Source organism: Filicampus tigris, chromosome 8, assembly GCF_054856515.1.
Source record: "Filicampus tigris isolate MCC_2025a chromosome 8, RoL_Ftig_1.0, whole genome shotgun sequence".
In the NCBI taxonomy this organism is placed as follows: domain Eukaryota; kingdom Metazoa; phylum Chordata; class Actinopteri; order Syngnathiformes; family Syngnathidae; genus Filicampus; species Filicampus tigris.
Window position 1 is genome coordinate 8938491 of NC_141224.1, and position 18366 is coordinate 8956856.

The 18366-nt window shown below is 39.1% G+C and overlaps 3 protein-coding genes across 3 annotated transcripts in view; 2 read left to right on the forward strand and 1 right to left on the reverse strand.

The window, feature by feature from the left end:
- thsd7ab (thrombospondin, type I, domain containing 7Ab) overlaps window positions 1–14019 on the reverse strand; it is a 126570-nt gene extending 112551 nt beyond the window's left edge. The window contains exon 1 of the transcript XR_015087994.1: window positions 13698–14019. The gene's annotated coding sequence lies outside the window, so the exon portion shown is untranslated. The remainder of the gene's footprint in view (window positions 1–13697) is intronic.
- On the forward strand, window positions 2996–10791 carry tmem106ba (transmembrane protein 106Ba). Its single transcript, XM_086039420.1, has 8 exons — window positions 2996–3305; window positions 4904–5119; window positions 5726–5789; window positions 5867–6026; window positions 7055–7198; window positions 8160–8206; window positions 8293–8346; window positions 9676–10791. Exons 2-8 carry the CDS (start codon window positions 4918–4920, stop codon window positions 9791–9793), a joined length of 789 nt encoding a protein of 262 aa, XP_085895546.1. The 5' UTR covers window positions 2996–3305; window positions 4904–4917; the 3' UTR covers window positions 9794–10791.
- seraf (Schwann cell-specific EGF-like repeat autocrine factor) lies at window positions 13309–18362 on the forward strand. The gene is made up of 5 exons (XM_086039422.1): window positions 13309–14031; window positions 15318–15413; window positions 15496–15600; window positions 16313–16408; window positions 18091–18362. Exons 1-5 carry the CDS (start codon window positions 13794–13796, stop codon window positions 18201–18203), a joined length of 648 nt encoding a protein of 215 aa, XP_085895548.1. The 5' UTR covers window positions 13309–13793; the 3' UTR covers window positions 18204–18362.
- The last annotated feature ends 4 nt before the right edge of the window (window positions 18363–18366 follow it).

Genomic DNA, 18366 nt, shown 5'->3' on the forward strand with positions numbered 1-18366 from the left:
AACGCATTTGTGTTTTCATTTTAGTAAACAAAATTTTGGTAGTGTTCGTTACCTATAATAACCTTGGTCCCAACATACAATAATTACACTTTAGAGGTGCAGCTCAGCATTAAATATGCTCTGATTTCTGTAGTTCTCCGTGAACAGACTGATTATCTTGGTGTGTGGGGTTTTTTTCTCCCCCAAATTAACACATTTGTAAACATCTGCTTTTACTTGGGTAAACAATGATCAAAATCTATGCTTATTTTCTGACATGTAACGGCCCAAACCAGTAACTGAATCATAACCATCAATGAATCATTGTTTGTGCATTTTCTGCACTGTCAATGTGAAATGATGTCCTGTTTTTAAATAGAGATAGAAAATGAAAAAAACAGAAAGATCCAATTCATTAATTAATCAACAAAGTAATTAACAGATGAATTGATTATTAAATGATCATTAGTCCCAGCCTTAAATAATATAATCCTTACGTTCTAAAGCGTGAAAGTGTGTGGTCACTTTTAAATCACGTTTATCACGTAAGAAGATCCTCGGCTGCCAGATTCAGAGCTGGACAGATGCAAGCCCAGCTGGTCAAGGGAATACGAGATAGAGTTTGCATGGGGAGACGACGCACACTGTAGGTCAAACGAGACAACCTAACATGATGGATGTACTTGGAACGATTGCACACACACACACACACCACCCCTGTTGTGCTCTATTTGCTCCATGAAGTGTCCGTGGCGCGTGACTGGACGTCCTGCTGCATTTTAACACACGAGTCAAACATGGCTGCACAGGTTGGCACCGTGTGACCCCTAAAATGACACATTTCAATTTATTTGGATTTGTTCCACATGTTGAGCAGAATTAAATAGCCTTTAGCCAGTGGACATTTTTGTCCTGCTGAGTTGGTCTGTTACCAATCCCAAAAGTTGTTCAGTGGGCATTTATTTAGCGCGTTTATCCATCCGGCACTGGTTTGTCAGAATCCTCCACTGTTTTCCCACATCCTGCAGCGTTTTGTTTACATCCCGAACTGTTTCCCCCCGTCCACCACTGTTTTTTCAGCATGCTGCACCGTTTTCCCCATGCTGCAGTTTTTCTCCATGCTGCACAGTTTTGCACCATTTCATCCCATCTTGCACCATTTTTCTAAATCCTGCACTGTTTTTTTTTTTCGCGCCCTGCATTTTTTGACCCATCCTGTACATTTGTTTTTCTGCATCCTTTATTGTTTTACCCAACCTGCGATGTTAATTCTACATCCTGCACTGTTTATCCCCCATCCGGCACAGCATTCCCATTGAATGTTTTTGAGTTAAAAATGGCGTGAAATGCTACTTTAAGATAACGAGTGGGCTGATTCCACAAGCCGGACCACCACAGTAGGGGAAGCTTGGTAATTGTGTGCGGCCTGTAGGGATTTTTGTTCCATTTATTTTTTTTTCCTAACGACTTGAGAAAAGTCATTAAAAATGTTTCTTTCAGTGTGACCAAACAGATTAAGAACATGATTCATTTAGAGGCTTGTTAAAATTGATGCAATGTGATCTCACAAGATAGGAAATCATACTTGTAGAAATCTACCTGTACAGAAGAGAGCACTGTTTTTTGCACTTTACAATGGGCAATTTATATTCTGAAACGATTCAACTGTATACTGTAAATAAAATTGTCGTATAATTCCATTCTCCTTTTCGCACCCTATTTATTCTTTGGTCGATGGGGCAGGTACGTTTGAGCCCTATGAAATCTGCCTCGCGATAAAACGTTACAAACTATAGTATAAGCAGGAACAGAAATATGAGCAAATACAATATCGCTACACCAGTGATCAGCATTACGTAACTAATATATGTTGACCACTATTTTCATGCACCTGAGAAAAATGCTTCATCAGACTATAATTTTCTGATAAAAAATAAGCGCAAACAGTATATTTTTATTGTTACATTGATTTTTACAAGCTTATCTTATCAAGATACAAAAGAAGTATAACATGTTAAAGTAACATATCATTACAATATGTTTAATCTGCCATACAGAAACACGATGTAAAAATATTCACACACATGTTAAACCAGGGCTGTGCAGTAGATTCTTTTTTTTTTTGGTGGGGGGGGACATCATTTCAAAGAAGTTATAGATAGGGGCTGTGAGGTTATTCCTTTTATAAAATCTATTTAATGAAGTGCTGATGTTCTAAAATAGCTGTTGGTGACTGCTGAGCCATTTAGTCAAAGACGTTTCCATATCAGCCGCTGCAGATTTGCTCTGAGCTTGTCAAAGATTCTTATTTTATTCCTCGATTCATAAATGAATGCATTTCTCACTAACTATCAGTGTGAAACTCAAGAGAATTCACATTTAAAACGTTGAAAATGTGTTAGTGGTGCGTCATTAAAAGCATATTTGCTACAAAAGTGGTAAATCTGTCCAAGCGGGGGATATTTACGGCCTCTGCCTGATACTCATTCTTGTCATTTAGCCCGAGTATTAAGACAAACTTCATAATGACGCCAAGTAGGTCATTGTGATGGCCAAACTGCATTTTTATTTTTAGCTTATGTTTCATGTGGATGCCAAACGGCTTGCAAATGGAAATTTACAATGACGTAAAATAATCTGTCCTGCCATAAACTCAGGAGATGTTGTTTGACTTTGTAATTGGACCTTTCAATTGGGGGGCACAGAGTTGGGGGAGATGAGGCAAAGGAGAGGTTGAACACATTAAAACGTTTATGCACAACATACTGAGCCAGTCAAGCATGGTTGTACACTGCCACCGTCTGGCCACTCAATGCAAACAACACTGCCAACTATTACATTTTTACACACACTGACATTTACAATATGCATGCATTGATAAATGGTTGAATATTTGATCCATACTTTAATGCATTAAAAATAATGTTACCATGTTTTTTTTTAAAGCGTGATCGTGAGTGCGACGTTTGTTTGTCTCTGTGTGCCCTCCGATTGGCTGGCAACCATTTCAGGGTGTACCCTAGCTGCCAACTGCCCGAAAACAACTGGAATAGGCTTCAGCACGACCGCGACCCTTGTGAGATTAACGGATTAAATATTGGCTGTATTATATGCTCTGTGCATTTGCTTTACCGTCTGCATTTAATTTAATATTGACGCTAAACTGTAACGTCGGAAGTGTTGACAGCTTCTGGCCAATGGGGAGAAGGAAGTGGGACGTTCCGGATAGCTTCGTTCTCCCCCTGCAGAATAGATTCGAAGCACAACAAACCCGGCGCTCCAACCTTATGACAGCCAATTCCGCAAAATAAAGCGCGATAACACGGGTGAGTCAGTCCGTACCGCACCGGCTTGACACTTTTGTTTCCCTGTTTAAAAAAAAAAAAATGAAGAGAAGTAGCAATGCAAAAAAAAAACGGTAGCGATGACGCATGCGGTCTATTGAGTGTGCTGCGTTGTCTCGTGAGAATCAGTTGCTCGATGTCAGCAAAGCGTGACGACATAACTTCATTATCTCGGTTAAAGTGAGATAATCTCACATTTGTAGCTGAATATTAACAGCCTCCAAGGAAACTGGAGCGATAGCAATGATTTTAAGATGGCGGTACTTTGTGTTCCCGACCGTGTCTTAGCTTTGGTAACAGCACGGCGGACAGGGCCAAAGCTTCATGTTGTTTAACATGTTAAGTCATGTATGTAATGGTTAGCCTTTGATGTACAACATGGGTCAACATTGACCCACATGCATTTTCTGTTTAATGCATGTATTGCTGAGTGTTTCGATGATATATCTTTGAAATACATATATATTTTTTATCAACTTTGCCAAGTATGCATTAATTATCTTGTTTTTGTTTAGCACAAATCATCGTTTTTATTGGTCCTTTCTTACATAATGAGCAAGCAGAACTTTTATATTTGGACATCAAATTTAGACACATGGGTCAGACACGATAACCCACATCCATTTACAGTGAAAACTGTGTGAATACATGAGGGTATTGTTTTTCAATTGCTCTAATGTTACCTACTGTACAACACGTGAAAGATAATTGTACATATTTGATTAGGTCAGCAAGTGGAGTGGGCAGGGGGGAGTGATTCTATAGTACATTCAAATCTTACTAACAGTTTCAAAACTGCAAACTGACCTTAATTAAGTGATGGAAGAATAGACTGGCTCCTAATGTCACTCACGGGCTAGACACTGGTGCATTGTCAAGCAATTTTAGCGCTAAACAATTTATATGTGAGTAACCTACATATCGTCACTGTCATGTGAAAAACACTTCTCCATTTTTTTTTCATTTTCTTGTTTTTACATGAATCATGTTTCCGCGTTACAGACATCGCATTAAAGTGAAAAATAAAAGTTTCCAAAATTGGAGATAAGTGTTTTTCACAGTACAACGATGATATTTAGCTTTACCATCCACTGTGCATATATTTAAACGTTTCTAACCACGTAAAGCAGGTTTAGCTCAATCTTCACATTGCGTATAACGTGCACTCAAGTCTTACTACTTATATTTCACAAAACTTCCTGTGTAGCCTCTTGTTGAGACAGCTTCTCAGAGTCTTGCTATTTGTGTAAATTCCCTTGGATCCCTTGCGGCCGTTCCTTTTCACTAAAAAAGCCATAGATAAAAAAAGCTAAACATCTAAGCAATTTTTTATTTATTTTTTTACTTTAACTGTAACTGTGTTGTGCTGGTAAGCATATATATGGTGAAACCGGAGTCTTACAGATTTTAATTCACTAAATTTCCTGTGTACACCCTCTTCACAGTGTCATTCTTAAGGAAAAAGGTTTGCACATCTTTTGAGAATTTTGAGACAAAACGCTCGCCTCCATTTTCATCGGCATGGTTCAGTCATCAACTTGTTTGTGGTAATGTGCATGTGTTTTGTGTGTGCGATATAGTGAGGGCATCAGCTATGGGGAAATCCCAGTCACTGCTGGCCAGGCACAAAGATGACACCCAGGACGCATTGACGCCAAACACAGACGAGTACGATGAGACGCCAGCACAGGAGGACTCTAAGAACGGCGACGTGTCGCAGTTTCCGTATGTGGAGTTCACTGGACGGGACAGCGTGACCTGTCCCACGTGTCAAGGAACGGGTCGCATCCCACGAGGTAAAAAAAAATATTCGTACTCATTCTTGAGCGCACTCAACTATGTGAGTGAGGTTTAAGTGCAGTGCATCATTCTTACCTTAGGCTACTTACTAGGGTTTCAGCAAATAATCAAATAACTTGAATAATTAGATTACAATAAATATCAAAATAGAATCTCTGCCTCTCAGCTTCGCAGTGATTGTTTTTCCACACGAAATAATATTACTGAGGACTGCACACACCACTTTATGTAGAAAAACTGTAAGTCTGCACTATTGTGGTGAGCCAGCAGGAAAGAGCCCATAAACGACACAAAAGTTCAAAGTTTGGGACTCATTTCACACTCAACAAGGAACATAGTGTATACCACAACAGCTCGTCTACACTTAACCTACACAAGGTAGCGTATCGACGTTAGCTCATTTTACAATATAGCCCACTATCGCTAATGAGAGTATATTATTAACAGGACTTAAAGACCTCTGTCGATACGACGGAATTCCATCATTTGGAAAAATTAAGAAGAATAAAACAGGCGTTGCGCGCTTTGACAGTGAAGTTGTTCCATTCGTTTAGTCTGCTGTAACAATAACTGCTTTCATTGTTTTCCTAATCATTGAACAGGTCAGGAGAATCAGCTGGTGGCTCTGATTCCCTACAGCGACCAAAGGCTAAGGCCAAGTAGGACGTGAGTGTTCTCGCACCGATAAGCGAACAAGAAAGTTGTTGGCTTTTTTTCTCACTTATGTTTTGTCTGACACGCAGAAAGCTTTACGTGACCATATCGGTCTGCGTGTGCCTACTGCTGTCCAGCCTTGCCGTCTTCTTCCTGTTCCCTCGCACCATCGACGTCGACTACGTGGGCGTGAAGGCCGCCTACGTGGCCTACGATGACAAGAATAAGATCATCTATCTCAATATTACAGTAAGATTGCCCAGCTGTGCTGCCTTGCACTGTGTTGGACAATATCTTTTTTGTTAAAAAAATGTTGGATTTAAGGTTTCCATGCTTCATCAAAGTCATCTGCCCCCCCTATTATAACACAAGTCAATTTAAGTCTATTATAACACAAGTTAATTGATGGAATAATCGATAGAATAATTCATTCTGAAAAGATTAGTTTGTGACAGGCCTAATCCCCAGGACAAAAACATTTGCTTGGTGAGGTACAGTAACATGAATTCTAGCAATTTTCGATATGTCTTTCTTCTATCCATTATCTTGTGTAGTTTCGGGCATTCCCATACACAGCTAAGTAGCTAGTAGAAAGCTAGTACCTTGTCCTTCTCCACATTTAATACAGGTGTCTGGGACATTAGGAGACCAGCTGTTCAGCTTTACAGAGCGCTTGTGCACTTTGACGAAATCCTACTAGAAGATTCAGCCAAATGATCCACAGACTGAACTATGTATCTTAGACGGATGGGCGACGTTTAATGTGATGTATTTTTTTTCTTTTTTTTTTTTTGCCTAAGCCTCCTAATGTGGGCACAGCATGGAATCAAAGTTTGGCAGTGATTTCCAGGATTCGCCAAGCCATTTTGTGCAAATTCCAGGGCTTGATTGACAAACTTCTACTAGGGAATTCGCCCACTGATGCCTAACTTCTGTGCAGAAATTGATCTAATTTCACTTTAACTGTTCAGGAAATGATCATTGCCATACTGGTTTTCCAAGTGTTACCACGAATAATTGATTTCACTTTCATCAACCACACTTCAGAATCAGAATAGCTTCATTGTCATGGTACCACAAGGTGCAACGAATGGAACAGACACAACCCATCCAAGAGACATCCACAAAAAAACAATATTACCAACTGTTTCCTAGCAATTGTGTTAAGCACCGGTTACCACATAACCTGTATACCAATCAACATCAGTAATCAGTGAATGTTGGTGTTTTAAAGCCAAAATTTCACATATATATACACATTGTCCTCTTCCATCCAGAATACCCTGAACATCACAAACAACAACTATTACGCCGTAACTGTCACAAACATCACCGCCCAAGTGGAGTTTGCCAAGACGGTGATCGGCAAGGCCAAGTTCAACAAAAACAGCACTGTCATCGTACCTCTGGACCGGCGACAGGTCTGTACTGGTTTTCTTTAAGCACAACAATAGGGCTATCGTTGACTACCGTTTATGGAGAGGATATTTTCTAGACAGATAGGTAAAAATCTGTGATATGGTCTATATAGATTAACGTTTCTCTTCATATAGTTCTACCCCTCCCACATACTTTAAACACATTAAACTTATTAAAACACACTTTCTAATCACATTGCAAGCATATTCTAACATAAATTTGCAAGAATAAAAAGTATAATAAATATGCCTGGCTGACTAGACAACAGTATGGAACCTACTTCAGCATAAAAAAAACCTGTGTCATTAACGTGAGCAACGCTAAAGTCGTGCTCAAGCAATTAGTCTTCTTAGTTAGATAACAGAGAAATAGACTACATACCATAGACTAACACATTCTAAATAAAAAGGTAACAGTCACCCAAAAGATATGACTCAGTGTTAGGCCAGGCTCATTTACTGACGTTAGTATGCTAGCTGTATGCTACATGTACCATGACCCAGGTTAAGACATTTAATTTGTTTCTATATCATAAATTAATCAGTCAATCCCTCAATGACCATGTCAAGTATGTCTGCATTTTTGAATAAACTTACGAGTTGTAAATTTCAGTCGCAGTTTACCTCACGCAGTATCTTCTTTGCATCACACATCACTCATTCAAACTATGGTGCGAGAGAAGAAGCCTAACCTGTCAGAGGCATGTTCCCTTGTGAATGAGACTTCTGTGATCTGAAGGATATATCAAGTCAAAAACGAGCATCAAACGCCCTCCAGTGGTCCAAACCAACAATCAATGACAGTGCAGCACAGCCTTCCTCCTGCTCAATGTGGATAACAGATAGGCTTCTGCAAACTTTGGAATTAGAGTAAATTGCTGAAGGGATAAAAAAAAACACCATTAACATTTCTAATCTGCTCACCTGTGAACCACAAGTTAAAAATTCTGTTTGTGTTTTACAGATTGATTACACAGTTCCAACTCTGGTTGCAAAAGAATTAAATATGTTGTAAGTTGATGTTCCGCAAAGTGTACTATTCCATGCAACATGGACTTTTGTCAAAATGTGCTGACCTTTTGTCTCGATGTCCACAGCGACTACTGCACGCTGCCGACCATCAAAGTGCACAACATGGTGGTCATGATGCAGTAAGTAGGACTTGTTACTGTACTTTGTGTCACCTGGACAGTGTGGGTGACTATTGTTCATTAGGTTTTATATTTCAAACTAAAGTGCTATTTTTCTTTTTCAAAAAACACAATCAAAAATTGTTTTAGAGGGGTCTGGAATAGATTATGGATGGCATCTCACTTATATCAATGGGGATATTGCAGAGATGGGCACTTTACCCTTTTTTCTCCGGTCCGTCTTACGTCCTCCGTCTGCGACCTGGGTACCCTTCTGTCCTCATCACTCCGTCCGTATTCATAAAAATAATCGTCCTTCGACCCCGTCCGTCCTCGTCCTTTTTAAGCACATCAGTCCTTACATTCCATAAGTCCTCAAATTCACAGGGGTGGTATATTCCTTTTGCCAATCCGAACGAGCTTCATGTAAACAGTTCAGTCGGAATAGCCAGGCTGCATCTGGTCGGCACATGCTCTGTCTTGATGTGAATGGGTAGCGATGTTATTGTATGCGCACTTTAAAAAGGCAGCGTCTTACCAGAGCTCGCCTGCGACACGAGAACTTGTTTTAAATGACTGCTAACTTGTTTTTATTAAGATGCTGCTTTAATAAAGCGTTAAAACGATCGCGAATACTGTGCTAAATAGATGAATGAACTCCGTCTTGATCGATAGATGTTTACATCGATCTCCGCATGTCACGCGGCTGTATAACGGCTGATCTGATTAACAGGGTGGAGCAAGTAAACGGCCGATCGGAATAGATCACGACACATGTAAACAGGTGACCAGAGCACTTCATTTGGAATGATTTTAAGCCAAATGACAAAAAAGTCACCATATAAACACGGCTAAAGTTAGCAGGCGTTTCCGTCATAACAAAACTAGAAGTACTTCCTGCTATAGCTTCAGAAAACAGGTGAGCCGTGATTGGTCTTTATCTGAGCCCTGAGCAACTGTGATGTCATTTCAAGTCGACAGGAAGCGGAAAAATGGTTGCCCCCTGAGATGGATTAAAAAAAAAAAAAAAAAAAAAAAGTTGGATTTGCTGCCTAACTCATATTCCACAAAAACAATGTTAATTAGAATGCCATGTTTAGACTAGTTGATGTACATAGAACACATTATTGTAAAGAATTTTGGGGGGGTTGACTTAACGCCGAATAACCTGGAGCGCCTTACGTATGAAAACATTTTAAAATACTCATTCATTGATATTGCATCTAATAATACAGTGCGCCAAATTGGCCATAAAATACGGGAATATACCGTAAGTATTGTACACTACTTAACTATGATAACCTTGCTGTGGACTGAAGGTGAATTTTTTATTCTTATTTTTTTAACCAGGATTACCGTGACCACATCATACTTTGGTCACGCCGAGCAGGTGTCTCAGGAGATGTACCAGTATGTGGACTGCGGGGGGAACACCACATCCTTGCACGGTCACATGAAGGTCTTCTAAGAACAACATTCGTTGAACCTTAAAAAAGTATTCGTCTTATAAGGAAAGGTGAAGTTATTTGGTGCTTTTTTTCATCAATTAACTCATTCAGTACCAGACATTTTCAGACACTCTTTTACCTTAACGTTTGATCAGATTTGAAAAAAATATATAAATAAATTCCTGGGATTGAATGGCTGGACAGTGACAAGACATGTCACTGAATATGTCTTTGGGATTGAATGCGTTTTAAACAACCGAGAAGATGTCTTGAATAAAACATCTGCCTTACGGCTGTTTGATTGCCATTAACGGTGTGGTAAGGCCGAGTAAAACACTTGGTTTAAAAAAAGGTTCTTTTATTTTAACAATAAAAATGTGTTTTAATAAGCTTGCACAGTTCAGACTCCAACTACTGTTTGGCATTTTTTTTGCCAGCTGGTCTGGACCACTAAACTCCACGGCACCTTCACCTCCTACAGGTACTTGTTTAAGCTCACGAAATCCAACTTCAGAAATATTTTAGCTTTGACTTAAAAAGTCTATTAAGGGAGAAAGGTACTTTCAAGTTTAGTTGACACCTCTGATGTTTTTGTGTGTTTTTCTTAAATGCAACACGGACTGTTTATTTTTGCTGTATTTTGTCTCTGCTATTGTTTATTTAGGATTATTTCAACTGTTTGAGCATTTCTTTGGAGTGTAATTCTAACATAAATGTGATTGCAGTCAAATGTATTTGTAATTACTATCTGATAGTTTTGCATTTAAAGTAGAAAGTGATATTTTCAAGGTTACAACATTTTGGAGCTTAATTTTTAACTGAACTGTGAATGCAATTTGTCTTTCTTTTCTAAATCTGTGGTGGCTTTCTTCCTTGACCCTACTCCATAATACTTGTGATATGTTGTTGTTAAATATACTTTAATTGGATTCATTAATTTGCGAAAGAAAAGCAATAAGATGGAGAACATTTGAGTTATGCGAGCAGGAAGGCCCAAAATAAAATGTGTTGTCATTTCTTTGTGTTGTATTGTCTGTGAACTCCAGGTGGCACTGTAGACCGTCACATGATTACCGGTACTTCAGTTACCTTACTACACACATTTTTCAGTGGTTCTCAGTCAAAATATCAAGAAGAGTAAACATTTTCAATACAAAACTGGTTCAGCCCAGCCAATTACTCATATTTCTGGTCAAAAACAACAAAATAGAAATGTAGCCTGTAGCCTATATATCTGTTTGCCAACCAATGGGCTGTGACACATTAGTGTGACATTTTTGTTTGGAGGTGTCATGAGGTTTTTCGGATGTAAACAATATTCCTTGCCTCTGTAAGGAGACACTGCTCAAAACTAACAAACCAAGAAAATGACACAACACACAAATAGCAAAATGGATGACATTAAGAGACACTGGAGTCAACTAAGCAATGCACAGCAATGTGAATGGAAACCCAGCATACATAAATCCTACCACATAACCTTATTTATTAGAGTTATTCAAACTCCCAGTGGCATTTACACGGCACTACGTCCAAGTTATTCCGACGACTTCCTCGACCTAGAAACTGCGCCAGTTGTCTCCAGAGCATCGCGGTATGTTCGCATCTGTTACACTCGTCAAAACGCCGACCGGCTTGCTTCCTGTTTGACATACAACTCCCTGCAGCACAAAATACACAGAAGCAGAAAAATACAAACTGTATAGAGTATAGGTCGCAACTTCACTTTAATTCAAAAGCAAATGCAAATACAGTATTCCAGACGCGCTCGCGCTGGATGAAAATCTGTGCTATTGAGACCATTTTTAAAGGTATAGTTTTCCCCTGCAATACACTTCAAACACATTTTGACTTATTAAAACACTTAAGTACAGTATTCCTTAGCGTTTCTTACTCATTTTCCAATTTTCCAACTTCAAAGGCAAAGTGTGCTTGCTTCAAGCTGTTTTTGTTTCTGACTTGCGGTTAGAGATTACTACAGAACTGACACATATACGACAAAATACAATGATCACTGGAAATATAAACACCAAAATCGTCAAGAAAACCATATAGAATTTAATCTAACGAAAATTTGACAGCTTGATGCTAACATACAGTTAATGAAATGCCATAGACGGATTAACTAAAATTAGCATAGATGTGGTCATTCTAAACCTTCAATCTAACTATGCTACTTGAACACATCTGGTGCCAGCAACACATACAAACAGCATATGACAATACTCACAGGCATATATTCTGTGCTCCTTATCTTCCTCTTGTTGCTGTTAATTACGTTGCATCTCTTCGAGCAGAGCTCAGTGCTGCCCAGGATGTTTTGGCACAGTGTGGTACTATGCACGCAACTATAAATTGAGACTTAGCTGTATACTGTATAAAACCATTTTTAAAACATAACTGAAAGGTCAGCAATAAATAAAGTGGGGGTGCGAATTATGATGAAATTAAATGTGGCTGACACCAGCCAAAAACCTGACGGACATCATTTTTGCCAGCTTTGATATTTTGGTTTTCTTGTTACTTTAGCTACTGTAGCAATACATATCCTAATCAGACTTCGGAATTTTCATTTTATCCTAGTATTATTCAAATTACGGTTTTGAGCGATACACTGAAACAATACGACATTTTAAGCGACTCCTTCTTGGGCTGCAAACCATTATCACAAGAACAAATGGCCAAATGACATTCGTTTTAGACATTGTTAGAAAAATGCATAGACTGACCCAACACTCCCCCATTGACTGTGTTGTTGCAACTCCAGCTGACCTCCATCGGCAGGTCATATAGGCTCAATGTTTCCTCTCCCTGTGCGTTTGCCAATGACTTTTCCACATGTGGGATCATCTGCATAAACGTTTTTTCTACTTGTGACATTCTTCACAACAACTCAGACAGAAACATTTTTACAGACTAACTGAAATGTTGACTAAAAGCTGGCAAAATAACAGTTGGGACTTTACCTACCGTATACCAAGGGACTGTTTTGGCAAGTGTACATTCAATTCTTTGATTTAAGGATTAAAATAATACTTGATAGACATGCACCAAAATACAGCAACGTGTAAATGTAAAGAACATTTTGAAACCTTTGCCCTGGGCAAGGAAATACTGTAGGAACAGGGGTGGGCACTTTTGCGCTTATTGTGTTTTGTTTGAAAAAAAGGAGTAAAAGTAGAAATGTTACTACAAATTGATGACGTAAATGTTATCGGCAGTAAATATGAATAATATATGATGTGAAATCATTGTAAAAGGTCAAATATAAAAAGTAAATTTTAACATGAGATTGAAGTTGAAGCTAACTAGCAATCTATGGAGCTAATTAGCAAGTTCTTTAAAGTAAATTGTTTTACTACATATTTTTGTTATAGGTGATTTTAGAAGCTTTTGATGTATACGTTTTTGAATAGACAATTCCACCAAGATAGCTGCCATTTGTCACGTTGCTACTAGAAATATTAGTGACGTTAATGACATTATGCTAATACTAACGTTAGTTGGAAGTCAAAGCTAGTGTGGCTAACTTGCTAGCTAAGAGGCTAATTAACGACGCAATTCTAAATTAATTCTAATTATTTTAATATAATCTTAAGTGTATGGCGTACATGTTTCAGGGCTGTTATATTGTAAATCGGAAACAAATCAGCTAGAAATATTAGAGCAAAATAGTGACGTTGATGACTTAAAATGCCACGTAAGTTCCACATTCGAAGCAAACATAGCTAACTAGCCAAAGAGGCTAATTAACGGCGCCAGTCAGAGTTAATTTGAATTAATTTGACAACATCAAATGTATGGTATGAGTGCATTGAAATGTTATGAAAATGTTTAAGTTTGAGGTCAAAGTCGCATCCCCACCACCACCACCACCAAGGACCCTCCCCGCAGGTCGGCCACGCCCGCCTCCCCCGCACTGACCTCCCGCTTGTCTCCGGGCTTGCTGCCGGGCGGCGGGGAGCTCCATCGGTGCGATTCCTCCATAGGCGGACTTCCCTTTTTACCTCTGAGTCAGTCATGAGCTTTTTCGGGGGACCGGGACCGACCACGGCAGCTCTGCTGCTGGCAGTGTGGCTTTGCGGGCTGTGTTGCAGCCGAAGCTGGGCGCGCTCGGACGCTCCTCGAGGGGTGGCGCTGGGCTTCGTTTTTGACCCGAAGGCGACGTGCGAGCCGCCGTGCCAACACGCCGGAGTGTGCATCCGCAACGATACTTGCCTGTGCGGCCGCGGCTACGAGGGGGACAACTGCCAATATGGTGAGTAAATACCTGCATACCTCATTATGATAATTGTTTAAATAAAATCTAATTCCAGGCATCATTGATGCAAAGCTCCTTTTCACAAGATTTAGTGCATTAAACTACAGTACGTTTATTGTCACTTTCATGCCCATTATGATTCATTTCATGATTGTTTGTTTCAATAAAGTTGCATTCCAATGTACAATGCAGTTTTAATGAAACTTTATTTAAAAGGCCATAAAATACATCTCGACCTACCCTCACCCAAACCACACAAAATCGATCAAAAGCGATATTCTCACCTTCGCTAAATGACAATTCAGTTCAATTTAAGTTTAGCTATTTGTTTTGTTTTGTTTCTCATAAACGCATGTTCTTGTGCGTGTATTTGTGTGTGCATGTCTTTTTGAAAAAAAAAAAAAAAAAAACTTGAATAACTTCTGTATATTCAAAATTTAAATTTTGGGAAAAAATTCTTCTGGCATTTAATGTTTTTTGTTTTGTTTTTTTAATTAGATCACGTTTGAAAACCTTATATAAGAATTTTGTTCTTGTGTTTTGATGTTTTTAGATTTTTTTAACAATATTGAATGTTTAAAATTCTCTATTAAAATTTTAGGTTGTTTTATTTATGTACTTCTGTTTTTAATATATTTTTAATTTGTTACATATATATGTATATATATATATATATATATATATATATATATATATATATATATATATATATATATTGTATGTTGTTATGTCAATCTTTTTTATGTTTTAGTAAAAAAAATGCCTCTGGCAATTATACTTTTTTTCACTTTTTAAAATGTCTTATTTTGCAGAGACCCTGAAGTGACAAGGGAAAAACAAAGTGAAATTAGTTTCACGTCCTCACGACAAAGTTTGTCGTTCTAATCGTTTGAATGAGAAACTTTCTCATTAGGACGAGAAGTGTATTTACGTGCCTGCCAGCGGTGGCTTATTTAGCAGACTACAAGATATCAGATGTTTTAAATGTCTCTCAGACACAACATAATGGTGACAAATTACAAGTGAAGCAACTATGTCCTATAATTAAAGTCCCAGGTGTGACTATAACTAAACTAGGTCCTGCACTGTCATTTTCTCTCAGAAATACAAATTGAAATATATAGTGTCACACATTCATGCATTCTTTGGACTACTTTCTCATCCTAATGAGAAACATATTTCAATTTTTTGCCCCTCCGTGTCACTTTAGGGGCTTCATATAATTGTATTCATTTTTAATTAAAAAAACATAATTTCGTTTGTTATCGATTGTGTGCATGCAGCCAACTGCTATCCAAAATGTAAGAACGGAGGTGTGTGTCTTCGTCCTGGAAAATGCAGATGTCCTGCAGGCTTTGGAGGGAGATATTGTCACAAAGGTAACAATTTAGCATTGTAAATGTTCACACAAGTGCAAAATTAGGTTGTACAAGTATTGTTTTGTGTTGTTTGTGTGTGCAGTGACATGCGACGATGGCTGCTGGAACGGAGGCGAATGCAGCGCTGTCAACGGAGTGGCCAAGTGCATCTGCCCCTCCAGCTGGACGGGCTCCAAGTGCCAAGAGGGTTTGTGTTGTTATTATTATTGTTTTTTTAAATGGGCCGGTTTCCAATTACATTAGCACCTTGGCTCCCAGGTGACAAGTGGTGCTCAGCATGCAGTAGCGTGGTGGGATAGGGGTTGGGCAGGGCTTCCTCCTCAGCTGGATCCACAGGCCAGTGTTCAGTCAACTGATCTCAATATTGCAAAATAGAAAAGGAGGAACAACGCATTAAAATACAGTGAAACCCATTATATCACTGTTCATCGTTCGCATCCCGGCTCTGTCGCACATTTTTTAAGCAATTGTTTTTATGTGTTTTTACAGTATACAGAAAAGTTTGAATTTAGGGATCATTGTAGTAGCATGATGTGCCACAACATACCAGGCAGCAATGAGGTCTACTGGAAGAGATGCAGCGTAATTAAACAGCATGAAGCATCCAGAGAAAGTCCCCAACTAAGCTGCAGTAATTGTGTTTTTTCCCTATGCTCTCTTTATATCTCTTGACAACAAGCACAAAGGAACACTTTAAAACGTCTTACGTTTAAATGAGTGCAGAGCATGTAAGAGGGGTTAAACTATTTAAAAATGTTTTATAAATTCATCACAGGTTTTCACCTATCGCAAGTCTGACTAGATTCTAGTCACTAGAACATATCCCCTGCGATAAACTGGGGTTCACTGTACATACATTTCTGCTGCTAATAATGCTTCTCTACTGTATTCCCCACTAGCCATTTGCCCCCAAGGCTGCAGAAATGGGGGCCTCTGCATTGCCCCTGGAATCTGCAGCTGTCCTGAAGGCTGGCTTGGAGGCGCCTGCCACATTGGTGAGTTCAACAACACACTGATTCTACATCTGTGGGATATATTGCTTTTCCAGTACGTTTAATAACCCTCAAATTGTGGACCCTCAAGCATATTTAGGTCAACAGTAGGACTCCGCACAAATCGGCGGCGACTCGAATTGAGTTGTGAATTGGCCATTTCCGACAGAATTTCCGAATTTGAGTCAGAAAAGTTACGCTAAAGTATCTATACACAGTCACGTTATGCTGCATAAGAAATGAGACTAACAACTTCTCTCATGAAATGTGCCACAGTGCAAATTTGATGGAGTTAATAAATGTTTGGGTAAATAAACAGTACTCTTGTCAGTTTTTGTGCTTTTTCTCTGACTTTGCCCTCTAGCTTGAGCCCAAACCAGTTCCAGCTGCACTCGATCCCTGCATCCAGTTGTTTCACAAGCACAGCATCTTTCTCTCCTAAAACACTCATTCTGGAAAAAAATATGCTAATGTTACTTGCAGTTTAGCCCAGTGGATAAAAAGGAAGTCATTCACACTTTGCTCTTACGGTAACGTTCCATACTTCCCGTCCACTAACACTAGCTACTCATCGTTCTGTGAATGTGATGTTTCACATTCATACATAACCAGCATTCCCTTTGTCACATGGCGACAATTTGCTAACGATGACGTTAATATATTGATTTGGGATTCTAAATGAAACAATGTCAGCTAGCTAATCAGTCTTGAAAATTTAACTAGTATGAAAAGTTTATGTTGTTAGTTTGTGCCAACGTCCTGAAAATGAGTTGAAGCGGTTTTGGAATTAAGCACTAGCGTTAATCAGTGTTTATTTCAGTGATTTACAGTTAGCTATTGTTACAAATTTCCATTGAGATACTGTAGTTACGTTATCTCTTCTGCCATGTTAACTAACGTTATATGTCATGACACAATTTTTCTAGTGATATATGACGTGTAGCTAACGTTAAGATTATGTTAACAGAGCTCCTGTGAAACCTAAATATATCAGAAAATATTGAGATTATTGAAATCATGAGAGCTGGGCATTCTGCCTATGTGACAGACCAGTCTGTCTATGAGTCTATGACGGACGCCCGTTTTGCTGACGGTAGACGAATGATGGGTGAAATTTTTAAATAGACGGAAGCCCATGGATTTAATCCGCCTTTTGTCTGTAGTCCGTCTTTGGTCTATTTTTCGCGGCGAGGCTTCGATGGCCGCGACGAGGAACAAGCCGGGGGGTTGCACTATAGAAGTTTACTTTCGGAATCGCTGACGGGAGCCCGTTTAAAATCTGAGCCGGACCGGCCTATAGGCGGGTACTCATTTTCTGGTACAATAATCTCTGGTCCACTTTCATGTCCCATCCACCACCCCAAATTATTTTCTCATCGTATCTCCACGATTCACAAAGGTCACATTTTGGGTTCAGAATGGCAAAATTAGACTAAAGGTGAGTGATTCTCATGCCGGTCATGGCTTCTTGATACTTTTTTGTGGCTCTACTCATGATAGACATGGCTACCAATTTTCATGTTCCTAAATCAAACTGGCATTGGTGACTGGAAAAAAACAAAAAAAAACAGGTGGCACTATCAAAGTGCCCAGTGAGTGTTTTTCCATATTTGATGAAGACAAAATGATTCATAACTTTGTCAAAAATGAAGAAAAAATGTTATTTTTGTTCATGTGTGTTGCAGCCGAGTGCACTCTGCCGTGCCTGAATGGAGGAAAATGCATTTCCCCCAACAAATGTCGCTGCCGTCCCCCCTTCTTGGGCTCTCGCTGTGAGGAGAGGAAGAGGCGCCACTAAGGCCCGCGAGTCCACCTGACTTACTTCTCATTTATTCTCATTTTGACTGTGCGAACACTGCTTGCTTTCTGTTTTTGTTTATGAACTGTATTTTGTGTCATTAAAACTGTACAAATGCACGTTGTGTAAAAAATATAAATAAATCATTCATACAAAGGCGGGG

Coding starts and splice junctions, on each gene's coding strand:
- seraf (XM_086039422.1), top strand. CDS start 13,794: ATGAGCTTTTTCGGGGGACCGGGACCGACCACGGCAGCTCTGCTGCTG. Junction 14,032..15,317: donor GGGGGACAACTGCCAATATG/GTGAGTAAATAC, acceptor GTGTGCATGCAG/CCAACTGCTATCCAAAATGT. Junction 16,409..18,090: donor TGGAGGCGCCTGCCACATTG/GTGAGTTCAACA, acceptor TGTGTGTTGCAG/CCGAGTGCACTCTGCCGTGC.
- tmem106ba (XM_086039420.1), top strand. CDS start 4,918: ATGGGGAAATCCCAGTCACTGCTGGCCAGGCACAAAGATGACACCCAG. Junction 8,207..8,292: donor GCAAAAGAATTAAATATGTT/GTAAGTTGATGT, acceptor CGATGTCCACAG/CGACTACTGCACGCTGCCGA. Junction 8,347..9,675: donor AACATGGTGGTCATGATGCA/GTAAGTAGGACT, acceptor TTTTTTAACCAG/GATTACCGTGACCACATCAT.